Below are 19,365 nucleotides of genomic sequence, written 5' to 3'. Positions count from 1 at the left end.
AAAACACTAGCCTATAGCAGCAAAAACTCAGAGAAACACCAATAACAACAATAAATAAATAATTGGTGGCATTTAAATTCTGTCTAACTTTTACTTGTCAAATAAGTACACACTCAGTAACATAACACAAATCTTTTGAACAGTGGGAAATGGGAATAAGTAAAATAAATAAAATAAATAAAATAAATAAAATAAATAAAATAAATAATAATATAATAAAACACTATAGCAGCAGAAACTCAAATCTTTTTTTCTTCAACAAGCAGCATAACTGGCTTCATATTCCCATTCTGTCCCCCAGCCTACTCAGTCTAAACCCTAGTTCTCCTATGGGTGGTAGACAGACTCACTGTTTGGCTGACTCTCAGTTTACTCACTCAGTCCCTCCCATCCCAATGTCTTCTTCAGGTTCCTAGCCAAGAAAACGAGGGTGTCAACATGTTCCTCGGTCAGTCTAGATCTTGTTGGACTGCAGATATTCCCAGAAGTACTGAAAACACGTTCAGATGCACAGCTTGATGCTGGAATACAGAGATATTGTCTAGCAAACTGAGCTAAGATGGGCAGGTCTGTCTGGTGTTGCTTCCACCATGCCAGGGGATCCTCTGCAGGGCTGATGTCTCTAAATTGTTTATACTCAGTAATCTCAACTTCCAGTTTAGCACTTCTTGTCATGGGTGGGGCATTCAGGCAGTATTACTCACAGTTTACATCTAACGTTATGTAGGCTACTTTCACGCATACTTCAGTCAGGGTTATCGACAGTCCATATTATTGCCTCTGCACGTTTCCCGACGCTACAGTGAGCGCTCGTTAACTAACGTTACTGCGGAGTCCGCTGTAAACGTTAGTACAGCGGAGTCCGCTGTAACGTTAGTACAGCGGAGTCCGCTGTAACGTTAGTTAACGAGCGCATTTTCTCACTGTAGCGTCGGGAAACGTGCAGAGGCAATAATATGGACTGTCGATAACCCTGACTGAAGTATGCGTGAAAGTAGCCTACATAACGTTAGATGTAAACTGTGAAAGGGCACAGCTGCTGCACCCGATCTACTCCACCCCATCGAATGGGGACATTTTGAAGCAATTCCTTTCCATTGAATGAGGTGATTCATAGTAGATCGGCTGGCTGCTGCTACTAACTGGGCTGGGAGAGGCTTTGTGTTTAGCCATAGCCTACTTTGCTAGTTTGCTTTTAATGTGCGCGGGTCTGCTCAGTGCTCAGCTGCTTTTTTTCCTCAAACTCTTTTCCTCACCGCTTGACATGTGGATATGACGTCACTCACTCCAGCGCATTTCTTAAAGAGACAGGCTCATATTGACCATTATCAGTCATAGCAGCGGTCGGAAAAGTACCGGGTCTTTTTAAATCTTAGTATAGAACCTGTTCTACAGCAATAGTACCGCGGTTCGGGGGTAGTACCGGTAGTACCTACATCCCTAATCTACACTGCACACAGGTCATCTTCATCTACACTGCACACAGGTCATCTTCATCTACACTGCACACAGGTCATCTTCATCTACACTGCACACAGGTCATCTTCATCTACACTGCACACAGGTCATCTTCATCTACACTGCACACAGGACATCTACACTGCACACAGGTCATCTGCATCTACACTGCACACAGGTCATCTACATCTACACTGCACACAGGACATCTACACTGCACAGCACACAGGTCATCTGCATCTACACTGCACACAGGTCATCTTCATCTACACTGCACACAGGTCATCTACATCTACACTGCACACAGGACATCTACACTGCACACAGGTCATCTGCATCTACACTGCACACAGGTCATCTGCATCTACACTGCACACAGGTCATCTACATCTACACTGCACACAGGTCATCTTCATCTACACTGCACACAGGTCATCTACATCTACACTGCACACAGGACATCTACACTGCACACAGGTCATCTGCATCTACACTGCACACAGGTCATCTGCATCTACACTGCACACAGGTCATCTACATCTACACTGCACACAGGTCATCTTCATCTACACTGCACACAGGACATCTACATCTACACTGCACACAGGACATCTACATCTACACTGCACACAGGACATCTGCATCTACACTGCACACAGGACATCTACATCTACACTGCACACAGGACATCTGCATCTACACTGCACACAGGTCATCTACATCTACACTGCACACAGGACATCTACATCTACACTGCACACAGGACATCTGCATCTACACTGCACACAGGTCATCTACATCTACACTGTACACAGGTCATCTACACTGCACACAGGTCATCTGCATCTACACTGCACACAGGTCATCTACATCTACACTGCACACAGGTCATCTACATCTACACTGCACACAGGACATCTGCATCTACACTGCACACAGGACATCTACATCTACACTGTACACAGGTCATCTACACTGCACACAGGTCATCTGCATCTACACTGCACACAGGTCATCTACATCTACACTGCACACAGGTCATCTACATCTACACTGCACACAGGACATCTGCATCTACACTGCACACAGGTCATCTACATCTACACTGCACACAGGACATCTTCATCTACACTGCACACAGGACATCTGCATCTACACTGCACACAGGTCATCTACATCTACACTGCACACAGGTCATCTACATCTACACTGCACACAGGACATCTGCATCTACACTGCACACAGGTCATCTACATCTACACTGCACACAGGACATCTGCATCTACACTGCACACAGGTCATCTACATCTACACTGCACAGCACATGTGCTGGTGAGTTATGACTCCCTCGTGAGACAGGATGATTTAGCCTCTCTAATACTCCACCATAAAATCATTACCACCCCGGTCAGATTATGATGATGACCACAGCAATATGCAGGCAGCCCCGCAAGATAACATCCAATCAAATCACGGGAGAGGGGGGATTTGCGTATGTGTGTGTTATTGTATGTGTGAGAGTGTGTGTTTATGTTTTGCACACATGCACTCATCACTCATGTGTGTGTCCATATCTCCACATGTGTGTTTGAGTGCTGAGTGTGTTTCTCTGTGCACATATATAACAGCTCTGCATGCATATGGGTCAGCACAGCAGCACTTGATCAGCAGACTGATGGTGACACTGACAGCAGCAAACACATGAAGACTGAAGATTGAGAGAGAGAGAGAGAGAGAGAGAGAGAGAGAGAGATACTAGTTGGGTTTCCATCCACCTCTTTTTATGCAAATTTTCAATTTGCGCATAAAAAAACTGAAACGCTGAAAAGAAGAAAAGAAAACGTTGAGGGAGGTGGAAAAGTCAGGTGTATCAATAAAAGGAAAATGCGATAAGTGCAGTAAGTGCTTGGTCACGTATCAGGTCTAGCAGCTGAGCAGCAGAGGCAGACAGCCTCAAACACCAGCTGATTGACAGCACTATCATTCACATAATAGCAGCGGTTGGAAACTTATTTCACATTTTCTTTTCCCCATTTTCTGAGAGTTCAGTTAAAATGTGCGATACATTTGGATGGAAACCCAATTTCTGAGAGACACAGAGAGAGAGAGGCAGAGAGAGAGAGAGAGAGAGAGAGAGAGAGAGGCACAGAGAGAGAGAGTGAGGGAGAGAGGTATAGAGAGAGACAGAGAGAGAGAGGCACAGAGTAAGAGAGAGAGAGAGGCACAGAGAGAGAGAGAGAGAGAGAGAGAGGGAGGGAGAGAGGTATAGAGAGAGACAGAGAGAGATAGAGGCACAGAGAGAGAGAGGGAGAGGCAGAGAGAGAGAGAGGGAGAGAGGTATAGAGACACAGAGAGAGACAGGCACTGAGAGAAGCACAGCGAGAGGGACACAGAGAGACAGAGAGACACACACACAGAGAGAGAGAGAGAGACAGAGAGGGAGGCACAGAGAAAGAGGGAGAGAGAGAAGCACAGAGAGAGAGAGAGAGAGAGAGAGAGAGAGAGAGAGAGAGAGAGAGAAAAGCACACAGAGAGAGAGACAGAGAGAGAGAAACAGAGAGGGAGAGAGAGAGCAGCACAGAGAGAGACAGATGGCAGGAAAAGATGGAGGAGAGAGAGGAGAGAGTTTAGCTCATATTTACCACCTGGAATGAGAGGACATATGAGGATAATGTTACTGTGTGTTAGGGCTGGGTTAAAAAAAAATTGATATATCGATATCGAATTGATATTAATTTGAAGGAACTGAAATCAATTAATAAAATCCAATATTGATCTTGAACTTGAAGCTTTAAACCTGTTAAGACTCATGTGGTTTGGTTCTTAGCGCAACGAGATCTCGTAAACATCTGTAACTGTAAACATTAATATTTTTAATAATGCACCAGGTTAGAGGGTTCCTTGTACAATTTACAGCATTAGTTGTTTGAGAATCTCTCCAAGCAATTTTTTTTTTTTTTTTTTTTTTACAATTTTCAGAACTTGGAAAACAAAATTGGTATTGTAACTGAAATCGAATCGGGACCTTGTGTATCAGAATCGTATTGAATCGGGAAATCAGTTGCGATACCCAGCCGTAGTGTGTGTGTGTGTGTGTGTGTGTGTGTGTGTGTGTGTGATTGATTGCTTGATTGGTTGTATGACTATGATCATCCACTGACCTGCAATATATCTGATGAGTAATTGATTAGTGACACGGTGACTGGCTGACACTGCTTACAGTAACAGTGGTAAGTGTCCGTTTGCCAGACAGGATGTTTAATTCTTATCAGGCAATTTAAACTAGATGAATGATTCTGACATCAATGCGATTAGAGTCACATGACTGCATGGATGTACAATTTGTCCGCCTTGGGTTTGTTTGCCTTTGAGCAAACACATTTGAACACATCTGATTTGATATGCTTTATTTATCACCATAAGGGGAGCCAATGGGCTAGCTCAGGCTTAGGAAGAGGAAGGTGCAGAAGTGATACTGAAAACTGTAGTTCCTCAAATGGCCACTTAAGGCTGGACCCAAATGGCGTCGTTCCGGTTCACCCCTATGTTAAAATGCCCCACTGTGTAACAGGATTAATATAGGTATGTTTACAGCGTGGTCCAAAACATGGTTTTGGCTGAGAGAATATACAGCAAGGACAAAGTTTGATAAACAGGCAAAACCAAAGAGTGTAAATAACTGAAGCTTTCCAATGTTCTCGTCTCAGACAGTTACCAGCTACTGTGTTAAATAACCAACACTGATAATGCACTTTACAGTTGCTGCTGTTCAGTTGACTTGGGACTCGCTGTTCAGTCTGTCTTTCAGTTATTTTGTTACACAACCTACCTTATAGAGAGGTATGTATCTTAACCTGCAGAAATGTCTCTTGTTTTACGGGTTTATTGTGTTTTATTATACAATGATACATTGTAGCATCTCTCTTGTAATGTGTTGCTCTGAGAGTCTGTCAGGGCAATTTCTTGGCCTCACTGTAGCATCTACTTGCACTTTGCACTGATGCGCACCTTAAACTATTTATGCCTGTTTAGTTGCACTTTGTATCTGTTTTAGTTTACTCTTACTTGCACTTTGAATTGTTGTGCATTTTTAATCTGCTGCTTTGTGTTTGCTTTTATGTTTTGTTTTAATCATGTGTGTCTCTGTGTTTTTTTACGCTCGCTGCAAACCAAATTGTCCTTCTGGGACACTCAATAAACTTGAATCTTGAATCTTGAATCTGATTGATCCAAAGACACATTTTACCAGCTACGCTATTTGTCACTTGGTGGGTGTTCATGTCAGACCGTGTGTGCAACTCACCAATACGTGTGTATGGTAGTGTGCTCGATAGTGTGTGCGTGCGTGCGTGCGTGCGTGCGCGTGTGTGTGCGCGCGCGTGCGTGTGTGTGTGTGGGTGACTCACCAGTGATAACCAGTGTGTGTGGGAGCCCGGCCTCGTTGAGCATGCGTTGGATGTGGGTGTTGTAGAGGGCGAGCGCCTGTCCTTTCCCGCTCTGTGGGTTCACCAGCAGCATCACCCGGCACGGACGCCGCACCTCGCTCCACAGCACACCTATAGAGAGGGAGGGAGAGAGAGAGGGGGAGAGGGAGGGGGAGAGAGAGAGAGAGAGGGAGGGAGAGAGAGGGAGGGAGAGAGAGAGAGAGGGAGGGAGAGAGAGAGAGAGAGAGAGAGAGAGAGGGAGAGAGAGGGAGGGAGAGAGAGAGAGGGAGAGAGAGAGAGAGAGAGAGAGAGAGAGAGAGGGAGAGAGAGAGAGAGAGGGAGGGAGAGAGAGGGGGGAGAGAGAGAGAGAGAGGGAGAGAGAGAGGGAAAGAGAGAGAGGGGGGGAGAGAGAGAGAGAGAGAGGGAGAGAGAGAGAGAGAGAGAGAGAGAGAGGGAGGGAGAGAGAGGGAGAGAGAGAGCAGAAATTATGAATGAGAACAGTAAATGGTGGGTCAACCTTGCTGAACAACACCTCAAAAAAGTAGCACCTAGTCTCACATTCAACCTTAAAGAGGACATGAAACATTTTTGCTCATATGACTAGTCTAGTCAGTGTCTAGTCTAGTTCATTTCCATGTCACCTCTAACAAAGACACTGTTAGGACACTGCTTTCAAGTCTGAAATGTACCTATTTGCTAGAAAGATGAATAGCATTTCACCTTTTCGCCAACTAGGGCACTGCTAGATGATGTCACAGTTGATGAATCAAAACAACCACAATCCAATATTGGAGAGTGATATTCCTCTCAGAGAGTGATATTCCTCTAGGAGAGTGATATTCCTCTCGGAGAGTGATATTCCTCTCAGAGAGTGATATTCCTCTAGGAGAGTGATATTCAACTCGGAGAGTGATATTCCTCTCGGAGAGTGATATTCCTCTAGGAGAGTGATATTCAACTCGGAGAGTGATATTCCTCTCGGAGAGTGATATTCCTCTAGGAGAGTGATATTCCTCTCAGAGAGTGATATTCCTCTAGGAGAGTGATATTCAACTCGGAGAGTGATATTCCTCTCGGAGAGTGATATTCCTCTAGGAGAGTGATATTCAACTCGGAGAGTGATATTCCTCTCGGAGAGTGATATTCCTCTAGGAGAGTGATATTCAACTCGGAGAGTGATATTCCTCTCTGAGAGTGATATTCCTCTCGGAAAGTGATATTCAACTCGGAGAGTGATATTCCTCTCGGAGAGTGATATCCCTCTCAGAGAGTGATATTCCTCTCGGAGAGTGATATTCCTCTCGGAGAGTGATATTCCGAGAGTGATATTCATCTCGGAGAGTGATATTCCTCTCTGAGAGTGATCTCATTTTGTGTTTTGAATTTGTTTAAAGATGTGGAGGGAGGCGAGCAGCTGAGAAGTAAGTAAGTATACTGTAGGCAGAAGAACAGCTGAAGTGTGGATGCTGCAGGGATGAGCTCATCGATGTCAAACTCATTTCAGTTCACGGGTCACATGATGCGACCCAATTTGGTCTTAAGTGGGCCAGACAAAGAAAATCAATAATAACCCAGAAATGTCAAAACCTCCAAATGGTTTCCTTTAGTGTAAAGAAATACAGGCCCATTTCAAGAACATGTTTTCACGTAGTCGTAGGGTTACCTCAGCTACCATCCAACAGATGATCACTCTCATTATCATTATTCCTGTCTGTAACTGTGCATTACTCTATAGTCAAGGTAATGAAAATAGTTTACCATTTCGTGATGAATACAGAGAACATGCACTTGCTCCTGCAACTTGCTACCTCTTAGCCTTCACAAGTGCATCACATTGGATTGAAGGACTTCTCAGTGCAATATTTACACTTTGCAAAATCATCCTGTGGGCCGCATTGGACCCTTTGGCAAGAGGATTTTTGTCAATAATGATGTCACTGATGACATCACTGATGATGTCATAGACATTGTGACATCATCAGTGGGACAAAGATTTAAACAGACAGACCGCAGACAGATATTGTCCACTTGCTCACTTGTAAAGGTTGCCGGGTGTGTCTGAGGTAAAGTGATGTGTGTCTTGCTGCCATTAGAGTCAACTATGTCAACTTAACACTTAAAGGAAAATATGTTGAACAAGGAAAACAGGTTGAACACGCTTCAAGTGTTTGTAGACATCTGTCCTCTGATAACCCTGCCTCATATCACCTTAAAAACCTTGTACCTTAAATGTTTTCTTCAGGGTTGCACAACTAATAGCAGATAACCGTGTATTACGATTTTCTATTCCTTTGATGAATAATCATGCGATATTAAAAAGCTTGTTAGATTTTAAACTCCCCTGAAAATCCTGGCTTTCGAGCTGCTGCTACTTTGAGAAATACTGCATTGAAAAAAAAACGGTGAAAAGAGGAAAATATGGTGTTGTGGTGGCCTCAAGGTTAGAGAAGCCAGCTTGTGTTCAATCCCCGAGATCGGCAGGATAACCGCTTGAGGTGCCCTTGAGCAAGGCCCTTAAACCCCAACCGCTCCAGTGGAGCTGCTCAGTGGCCAGCAGATCAGACTGTGGTTGTACTGGTCAGCTTCCAGGTGTGAATGTGTGTGTGTGCGTGATTGTGAACAGGGCGCTCCTGAAACAGAGAGCATTGCTCTCAGTGAGTCATGATCAGAATATTGGGATTCTCATTTTTGCTATAATTGAAAAAAAAAAAAAATCAAAACAATGAATTAATCAGTGGTATCATTTCTCATTTAGACAGATTTATCTAGGCTCCTTCATCCCGAGGCTGAAGTTTGTGGACTCAGCAACATAAGCGCTGGCCTCCTGAGGAAGCCACAGAAGATCTGTCATGAATCAGCTGGTCTGACAGCTGGCACTGAAAGGCCTGACCTTGCTGTCTGTGGCACTGAAGGCCCTGACCTTGCTGTCTGTGGCACTGAAGGCCCTGACCTTGCTGTCTGTGGCACTGAAGGCCCTGACCTTGCTGTCTGTGGCACTGAAGGCCCTGACCTTGCTGTCTGTGGCACTGAAGGCCCTGACCTTGCTGTCTGTGGCACTGAAAGGCCCTGACCTTGCTGTCTGTGCATGCCGACGCCCACGCAGACTATGTTGTCCAATTACAAACCCCATGCCACTTCCTCTGTGCGTGCGCTGCCCCTCCCCCCTTCTCAAAACATTCCACAGGACACTATCTGCTCGTCTGTCTGTCCATGCTTTGCTCTATCATTACCGAGGCTGCCGTGGAGTCATGGCACGGAGCCAAAGTATGACACAAATCTAATAAAGTGCACGTAAACACAAAGACAGAAATAGAAAAATCCATTTTAAAACCCTATCCTGTGTCTAAAAATAGACATCGTCCACCATGCTGGACCATGATGCTATTATTGATCTTGTAAGCCCAGGAAGGTTGTTGCTGTCAGAATAGGGGCTGTAATGATATGTCTGGTTTATTTGTAGAGGGACGGGGGACGCTCCACCCTGATTGTCCACTGGTGATAATATGGTGCTGTTACGACCATATAAGGCCACAGACAAATAATCCCTCCAATCTTGTGGTTGCAACAACACAGTGCAAGTTGTCATGTGATCAGTCTGTTAGGTGATTTGCCTCTTTGGCCGGGAAAGCTAATGCAGATAGTTAGTGCACATTAGACACAATGATGATAGAGTCAGTTGACATAATAATTATGTAGATACATAAGATTGCGGAAAAGGTCAATAGTTGACATGCGTGATTGGGCGAAGCGGAAGACACTAGGCTACTCTACTACTTCAGTTGGCAACTAATTATCAGGTGTTTTCAAAGTCTGAGACTGTGGGCCTCCCCTCAGACAAAGCTGTGAAAAAGCTGCCCCCCTTAGGGGACATTCACACCAAAAGCGTTTTTTTTCAGTCAGAACGCTATGAAAAATCATGTTGAGAGCGCTTCCATTGTGCACAAAACACAGTGCAGTGCACGGAGGTTGAAAATCGCTCGGGAGGAGAGAAGGTAGGAGGAGAGGAAAAGACGAGCAGGGCGCTTTTCCTCTAATGTTCAACTTTTTTCAGCTTTAAAACGCCCACAGCGCTCCTCCAAAAACAACAACAGACGCCACCAGCGCTGAAACACCAGGTGCGTTCATTAAAAGAGGAGCACGTTTAGCGCGTCCTTACATAGAGAATAAATTGCAGAAAGACGCTGGCAGCTACAAAAACGCTTTTGGTCTGAATGTCCCCTCAGTGTACTTGCTTAGTTTAGCTCAAGTCCTGGATGCCGGTGATTATTTTGACCCCATAGACACTCAACATTACAATAGAGCCAAGATAGCCTGAGATTGCTGTTTGGCTACTTCAGACTACACCAAATACATAGGCTCAGTCTGAACTTCAGACTACACCAAATACATAGGCTCAGTCTGAACTTAGGCATTATTTGTTTCTGACTGGACATGTGTGTGGGGGGGAGTTACAGTAAAATCCCCTTAAACTACTGCATCTCTGAACTATATTTCTTGAAGCAAATGTGTCCTTTTTTTGATAACTAATGTAAAGTGGAAGGCCCGCCTCCCACTTTGAAAACCTCTGGATGACATCATGGCAGACCGTGGCCACAGAGTGGTTGAGATGAAAGGCGAAAGACAACAAACGCACAGCAGCAACAAAGCTCTTCTCCGCACTTCAAGTGCACTCAGTTGCTCTGTGATTACAGGCGTCTCGTCTCATCTGTGCTCCTTCAAGCCCAGAGCACAGGAACTTAACGGGGTAAATCACTACTGAGCTATTCGCCCAAGGAAATGACAGTTTCAAATGAAAGGGGGGAAAAACCCAAGAGGCGGAAGAAATACATTTTAATAGCAATCTGGGCGCATGCATGGTGTCTGAGAATAGCCGACTTGGTTAGTGTTGTGTGACAAAAACTCTCCTCCAACATTCCGCAGTGTCAGTCTGCATTAGCATGCCGCATGGCTGTTTGTTTATCTGCAAAACTCTGGCTCTTTCCCTCTCCAAGCTCAGCACCACAGAGCACGACAATCTGACAAATGAAGATTCATCCGTTCATCTCAGCACCACACAGAGCACGACAATCTGACAAATGAAGATTCATCCGTTCATCTCAGCACCACAGAGCACGACAATCTGACAAATGAAGATTCATCCGTTCATCTCAGCACCACAGAGCACGACAATCTGACAAATTAAGATTCATCCGTTCATCTCAGCACCACACAGAGCACGACAATCTGACAAATTAAGCTTCATCCGTTCATCTCAGCACCACACAGAGCACGACAATCTGACAAATGAAGATTCATGCGTTCATCTCAGCACCACACAGAGCACGACAATCTGACAAATTAAGCTTCATCCGTTCATCTCAGCACCACACAGAGCACGACAATCTGACAAATGAAGATTCATCCGTTCATCTCAGCACCACACAGAGCACGACAATCTGACAAATGAAGATTCATGCGTTCATCTCAGCACCACACAGAGCACGACAATCTGACAAATTAAGATTCATGCGTTCATCTCATCACCACACAGAGCACGACAATCTGACAAATTAAGATTCATGCATTCATCTCAGCACCACACAGAGCACGACAATTTGACAAATTAAGATTCATGCGCTCATCTCATCACCAAACAGAGCACGACAATCTGACAAATTAAGATTCATGCATTCATCTCAGCACCACACAGAGCACGACAATCTGACAAATGAAGATTCATGCGTTCATCTCAGCACCACACAGAGCACGACAATCTGACAAATGAAGATTCATCCGTTCATCTCAGCACCACACAGAGCACGACAATCTGACAAATGAAGATTGGTCCGTTGGAGAGGTCTCTGCATCCAGGCGTTTCATATCAAATCAAACAGGAGGGGTGGGGGGGGAGCAGCTGCTGCAACACAGTGAAACCACAGGATTGTCTTTCCATCCATCTTTCTTTCTATTGCGTCTGTGTCACCGCAGCCTTTCCACGACTCATACTTGATCGAGCGATGACCTACGGACGTGTCGGTCACCTGTGCTGGTGTCTCACTCACTCCACTTCCTCCTCCTCCGCCCCCCCCCCCCCCCCCCCCCACGTGACAGAAGCCAAGCATGATGCAGCATTCCATGTTCTGTGTGAAGCATGATGCAGCATTTCATGTTCTGTGTGAAGCATGATGCAGCATTTCATGTTCTGTGTGAAGCATGATGCAGCATTTCATGTTCTGTGTGAAGCATGATGCAGCATTTCATGTTCTGTGTGATTCAGACTGAAACCACGGCTGTGTTTGGGAGTGACATTCAGTTTTAGCCCCCCCCCCCCGCACCATTAGAGAGGTACTGGACAAACTACGGTAGTTATTGAACAGGAAAGGCTTGAACCTCCTCTAAAGTACAAGTGTAATGTATTCCAACACTGTAGAAAATAGACTACAGGAAATAGACTTGTTATCTACAATGAATTTCAACAGACAATACATCTTAAATATGTAACACTTTTTACTCACACCCTCAGCCGTTGTTTCATCATATACAGTATTGTCAACACCTTTGTGAACTAGTCTTCTCCATGCAGGGCACAGACCATGACTCATAGAGAAATCATGTTTATGTTCTGTTCTGTCTGGGTATCACTACATCTACCTCCTGCTTGAGTCACTGGGAAAACCATGGCTGTGGTCGAATAGTCAAAGAACACACGTCCCCTAAGCACTTTTCCTTGACCTGGATGGAAAAGGTCATGAGGTCAAGGAAAGATGTGAAGGAGAATTCATAAGGCCTTATGAGAAGACAATCTGACTGCACTGACACTAACGTTAGACTACGGACGTCTGCACGTACAGTAGGCGGGGCTTCTGGCTTCTGCAATTCACGTCACGTAACGATGTCTCAAGACGGCACTGAGTGACTGAAACACTTGCTGACTAACATGTACAAGTCACACTGATTTACTGTACATGGTGAAATCCATTTCCTGCTCGGTTGCTGAGAAAACTTGTTTTGTTTTTTTCTGCATGGTCAAGCACAACATGCATATAAGCTTTGTAAGTTATGTGTTGATTGTTTGTTGCTGTGAACAGCTGAATCATGCTGAATGGTGTGTTACTTTGCTGCCGCAAGGAATTGTGGGAGGGCATTATCTCTAGGGCTGTCAGCGTTAACGCATTAATCGCGATGCGATTAAGGGCCGGCCATAGCGCTTTTTTTTTTTTTATCGCGTTAATCGCATGCCGCTATTTTGTCCCTTCGTCGCACCCGTACTTGTAGTCAAGCCGTTCGGTTTCCTGTCTCCTGCTTGTGCAGGCATGGAAGAGAACGACAGCAATACGCTTCTAAATGGCTCGTTTTACTTTAAAAAACTCCCCAAATGGCACAGTGGACAAGTCGAGAGCCGTAGTTTGCACCTTGTGTAAAACGGAATTAAAATATCACCGAAGTACATCGAGTTTGAGGCGAGCGATCACCTAAAAGTAGCTAGCGGCCAGCTAGCAGCCAGCTAGCAGCCAGCTAGCTAGCGCGAGACTCATCTCTCATTCTTCCTTCAGAGTCTCGGATGTGCGGGTCCTCTAACCACTGTGAGGTCGGCTCCAATGGCTTCACGCGATATACACATTATCAATACTCAGTTTCCAATACCGAGCCATTATTCACATGGAAGTACCAACGTTTTTAGCTCAGACACAGCCTTCTTCGGCTGTATCATTTTGGGTTTCGACTGCTCCACAGCGCCGCCGCCGGAAGTATCGGTTCTAGATATATTTTGTAGACATTGTTACATTGTAGGCAGGTTACCACGCAGGGTGCTGGCACACCAACGGGAGCAATGTGGGGTTCAGTATCTTGCCCAAGGACACTTCGACATGCAGACTGGAGGAGCCGGGAATCGAACCACTGACCTCTTTTATCCAAAGCGATTAGTGGACGACCCGCTCTACCTCCTGAGCTACAGCCGCCCCCTTCAAGATCACAAAGTACATTTATTTGCATTCATTTGATTCCCAATCACGACACACTGGTAAGAATGATTAATATCTAATTAAAAATGCTTTGAAATGCAAAATAATGGGATTTTAAACATGCGATACAAAGATGCGATTAATCGCCGAGTGCCGACAGCCTGCTCTGTTTAGGTCAGAGAGCGAGTCAACTCTGACCTGCCCCGGATGTGCTTCAGTGAGAAGCGCTTCTGTTTGGTTACAGAAGAAGAAGAGAAACAACAGAAGAAGAACATAAGCACTGTAAGCCCATCCGGGGCAGGTCAGAGTTGACTCGTTCTCTGTTGGGTTGTTAGCTTAGCAGCCTAGCTTGGCATATAGATATGATCTGATGTCAAGATTATGGACGATTCAATTCAATTGCCGCTCGTGTGGAATAAGGCCACATATCGACAACAACAAACAGCAGCGGGAGATAAAGCGGGAGATCTTATCTATCTGATGGACACTTGGACAGCAAACAGAGCAGGCTGTCGGCACTCAGCAGCACAGGAGGTTAGTTAGATCGCTATTTCATGTTCTCATAATTATATAACAACCATAATGAACCGCGATGTGACAGAAAATGTGTGATTTACAGAGCACGCCCCGTTTGCGCCAGTTATAGCCTGTTTGAGGATGCTACTCCGAGCTCAATATCTTCTGTGGACATCCGAAATTCCGAATGGAACCAAAGTTATTTGGGTGAGTAAAACATAATAATTTTAAGCTGGAGATAAGGCCTGGGGTGTAAAAAAACAAAATTCTCCGTTAATCGCAAGATTAATCGCGATTAATAAAATTAATCGTTTGACAGCCCTAATTATCTCCTTTCCTTTGCTTTCATAAAGGATGGTTCAGTGTATCCTATGCTAAAGGAGCTACGTCAGGAAGCACTGAAGCTCCTTTGGTAGCTCTTACGGTACTTCCAGGTCATTTCACTCAGCTAGGAACCTTCCTAAGCAAAAAGGACTATTTGAATGCAGCCCATATCTGCTTGAACGTGGACCTTTGAATGGTGCTTATCAGTCATGGGCCTTTTTCACTGCCGCCATTTTGTGTCTAAAAGGCAGGGTAAACACAGGTGCAACCAAATCATTAATAGGGCCCCCGCACTGGAACACCTAATGGATTGGAAGCTGGAAACCCTAATTAATGTTTGTTTGCACCTGTGTTAATTCCTGCCTTTTAGACACAAAATGGCTGCTGTGAAAAAGGCCTATTACACCATTGTGGGGGGGGGGGGGGGGTCAGTGATAACCAACTGACTACTTTCTTTCATTTATTACAGTATGATACAGTATAAGCTTTAGCAGATGCTCTCTGTGTGTGACTAATTCCACCAACATACAACTGGTTCATTGTGCTTTGGCACAGTGATATTCAGAGTTCTGCTAATAAATACCTGTAGTTCTCAACATTCTGACACTAAAATGGCATTTTTCAGAGAAAATGTAACTTGTTCAAGACCTGTTTCAGTCTCAGCAACACACTCTCATGAGACGTTTGTTGATGTTGATCTAAATCTGTGGTTGGAAAAAATATTTGTTTTAATCTAATATCTTAGTTACAACTATATTGAGCTAACAAGGGGCAGCTTTGTGTTGATATGTGTGGTTTGTGTGAAGGTTGGGAACTCACAATCTCTAGTTCAAGTTAGCTTGCTAGGTCAGCACTAACCCCGTGTCACCAGGCTCAGTCCTCTCACAACACTTCAGGGGAGAGGTGACCACGCCCATTTAGGAGACTTGCTAGTACCGTTTCTTACAATTGGCGGAGCCTGGGGTGCCGTATCTCTAGTATTATACCATGGTCTGGGTGAATACTCAATTCTGATTGGCTGCAAGGTGTCCATTATTTTGTGATATTGTACAGTGATAATGTACACCTAGCTAAATGGTCTGTTCACCGTTCATATCAATGCGCCATAGTGGTAACAGTGGTATCATGAGAGCTGTTTGAGCTCTATACCCCCGTTAAGGGTTAATATGACAATTTTGGAACTTGAGAAAAAAATTGAGTCGGTCAAAGTAAGTATTTAAATCACCCCTGTGTGCTCAGTTTATCAAAAATAACTCTTATTTACAATTTAGATTTTCGTTTCGGAGATTTTTTAACCTCGCGTCACCAGGCTCTTCTCGGCGAGAAAGAGGAGATTTCCCTCGCTCGTGCACGAGCGGGGGCGAGCCCGGCCTTTGACACAGAAGCCGTTTTCCCACATGCGTACCGGAAAATTACCTGTAAGTCAATATCGGACATTTCCCTTCACACCTCTCCTCTGGCATGTGGGAATCTATCAGCGAAATTGCCTGTATGTGGGGGGGGGGGGGGGGGCGCACTGCAGAGCGGGTGTGGAGTGACGTGTCGGCAAAACTCCGAATGGTGAAATAAGTTTGCTTGTTTATCCGTTCACCTGCATCGCGTTGAAGCACTTTTTACAGACTGGCTTCATTTGATGTGTCCGGGCTTGCCTTGGCTGTCGGCAACGTTGCTTAGTCCCTGTCGGGCTGTGACTGAAGGAGGAGGACGGACTGTGGCCAGAGAGCGAGCAGAGAGGAGAGGGGAAAATCAGCACACACACACATGAAGCTGACATAGGCTACTGCTCTTATTATCACAAGATCATTTCGCCAGTTTGCTTTAATGTGCGCTAATGATTAGATTATGCCCGCTGGAACATTAAGCAACGTGTGTACACCTCGCCCATGAGAGTGTCGCGCAGAATATGAAGATAGACTAAACCGGGGACAGATCATGACAGTGTTATGTACCTCTGCGCTGCTGCGTGAGACTAGAGCCGTCTGGAAGCGAGAGAGACCAGGAGGGAATTTATTTTGGGAAGATGCTCTGAACAATTTTGACGACGTGGAATGGAAGCGTCATTTTCGCATGTCCCGGTATTACGTGCTGAGTCTGGTCCGACCCGCACGCAAGATCACCCGGTGGCGAAAACCACTGGAAGCGCGTTTGCGACTGGCAATAGTCCTTTGGTGGTACGCAACACCAGGGGAATATCGAACAATCAGCTGTGTATTTGGTGTTGGACTGTCTACTACTGTGTGCATTGCAACCTGGTCCACGAAGTCACAGCCCACTGATAGCGGAAAATGACTGGACCCCTTTCTCACCTGTCTGTCTATCGCGGCATACCGTTCTTCTGACTAGCTCAAAACTGGTGAAATGGCCGCGACGACGGGGTCGCGCTTATACCGGCACGGAGCCTTTCCCACATGCAGCCATTTGACCACGTTCCGGGCATTTTGCGGTACAAAGCGCATGTGGGAAAAGGGGTAGAGAGAGAGAGAGAGAGAGAGAGAGAGAGAGAGAGAGAGAGAGAGAGAGAGAGAGAGAGAGAGAGAGAGAAAGAAAGAAAGAAAGAAATAACTCATTTTCGTTTCGGAGATTCCCTCTCCTGAGAGAAGCCGGCTCTGTTCTGGTCAGCTGACAGAAACCGGGCTCTCAGCTGTCAACTGTCAAACCCCCTGTTTACAACTTGCAGCAACCAGCAGCCAGGCGCTCTGGGAGAGCGCGCGCTGCCTCTTATCACTGATACAAATCAAGGGGTCCACCCGCTATGCACAAATCAAGTCAAAGAGGAAAAAGACGAGATCAACAAAAAGAAAACAACGCAATGGGCAGTTAACAGCAACACACTGAGAGACGTCCTTGTACAAAACATACCTGGACTCCAACATATTGTAATAAACCTTCTAGGAGGATTAAGGCTGACACAAAGTAGCGTTTGCTGCCACCACCTTTTTACCGGTATGGTCCGGAACCAGAGATATGAGATAATACAAGACAGCCAGGTAAAGGGGAAAAATATACAATGCTTTATTTAATTTGTCATATAGACTAAACCTGTACAGCAAGTATGGAGAATGGAATGAACAACTGTGATACTTGGAAAACAATGGCCTCGCCACCCCGCCCCCACCCAATGCAATGTAAACCCACACACACTAGGGGATTCAGTGTAATATCACTACAAACGGGCACTACAAATTAACAGAGCAAACTAAATGAGCACTACACACGAGCACTGCGAACGGGCACTGCACACGAGCACACACACTGCAACCAACCATAAACGGCCTGCCCTGTACACACACTGGCAGGCAAAACCTTTCAACGAGGTAACACACGTGATTCAGAGCACACAGGAATTAAACATGGACTGAGGCTGTGCGGTTTAGCTAACCGTCCTCCCACCATGTCCCAGCCACCTCCAACTTGCTAAGTCAGATTGTTATTAAAAGTTAATTAAGAAAAACAAACAAACGAACAAACAAACAGACCTAAAACAAACAATTAACAGCTAATATATTTCATTTAAAATGCAATCACTAGTACTCAACTTTCCCAGTTGACAAGACCCTCCCCAGGGGTCTAGGCTTGATCGCTGGTCCGACCTGGCTCTTGTGTAGCGGGAGCCCAGGGTGGGGCAAGCGTTGGTCCAGCGCAGAATTAGAGACGCCCAGAGCATAGGGAGACTCCACACCAAACCTGGTAACGGCAGAGCACTCCTATATGGTCCCCAGCCCTAACTGACTGAGGCAGTACCGCCACAGTCCTGACTTCTATTCCCGTCGGAGCCCCAGATAATCTTCTATAGGCTGTCTTCACCGCCGGCAGTCCTACCGACTGCGAACGGCACCCACCCCCAAGATGTGAGTGCAGAATCGGATTGCTTGGCTGGGTTACAAACCCCGTAGCGTCCACCAAGCGCCGTTCCCCAGGAGACACCGTCGGGCGCCCGGCTCGGTGTTTTTAACAGTTCCCCAGAGTCACTGGCAGCGTCCGCAATCAGATGCAGGTGAGAACCATCAGTCATTAGGTTGTCAATCACCGTCAGCAGTTGTCAATCAATGTCAGCAGGGCCACTCAGCCCATACCCCCCCCCCCCAATACTCATTACAATACTGAAAGCAGATAGTTTTCACTCTACTCCTGCCTCGCGCCATTTACGTCTTATAAGACCCGCAAACGTTAACGCAATTCCCTGGAATGCGAGATTAAACAACCCAGTTACATGCCGTTGCATTCAGACATTGCCGTTTTATTTTGTATGTTGTTACATAGGCTACAATTGGCCAAATTACTAGTTAGCTTGATTCTAGAATTGTGCCAGGTGTAGAAACTAAGCAGCCATTTTATCCAATGATAGCCTAATCTTGAGCAGCCGAGGGGACTATTTTATCTCGCCGGTTCTCAACTCATATTCAAGGTTATGAAAACTAGATTTTGATTGCAAAATGCATGAAAATATAAATGAATGGTCTTGTTTTGTTTCTTTGGCAAGTGACCATGGTATAAGCGGGTTAATGCACTTCGAGGTGTCCATTATCACTTTTTAAGGGACTTCGCGGAGGCAACCATCCTCGGCTTCGCCTCGGACGGTTCACGCCTCCACGTCGTCCCTTAAAAAGTGATAATGGACACCTCGTCGTGCATTAACCCTTACATATTGAACATCTCTGGTGGCCTTGACACAACCCCCATTAGGAGGGAATCCAGCGTCC

At 45.5% G+C, this 19,365-nt stretch overlaps 1 protein-coding gene across 1 annotated transcript in view; it reads right to left on the bottom strand.

The window, feature by feature from the left end:
• The window catches only part of LOC310793711 (sphingosine kinase 1-like), a 62,209-nt gene that overhangs the window by 24,614 nt on the left and 18,230 nt on the right, over nucleotides 1-19,365 (bottom strand). The window contains exon 2 of the mRNA XM_083655570.1: nucleotides 5,865-6,014. Within this exon, the coding sequence (XP_083511696.1) occupies nucleotides 5,865-6,014 (150 nt within the window). The remainder of the gene's footprint in view (nucleotides 1-5,864; nucleotides 6,015-19,365) is intronic.

Source organism: Poromitra crassiceps (assembly GCF_964638095.1).
Source record: "Poromitra crassiceps genome assembly, chromosome: 19".
In the NCBI taxonomy this organism is placed as follows: domain Eukaryota; kingdom Metazoa; phylum Chordata; class Actinopteri; order Beryciformes; family Melamphaidae; genus Poromitra; species Poromitra crassiceps.
This window is presented reverse-complemented; position numbering and strand designations above follow the sequence as displayed.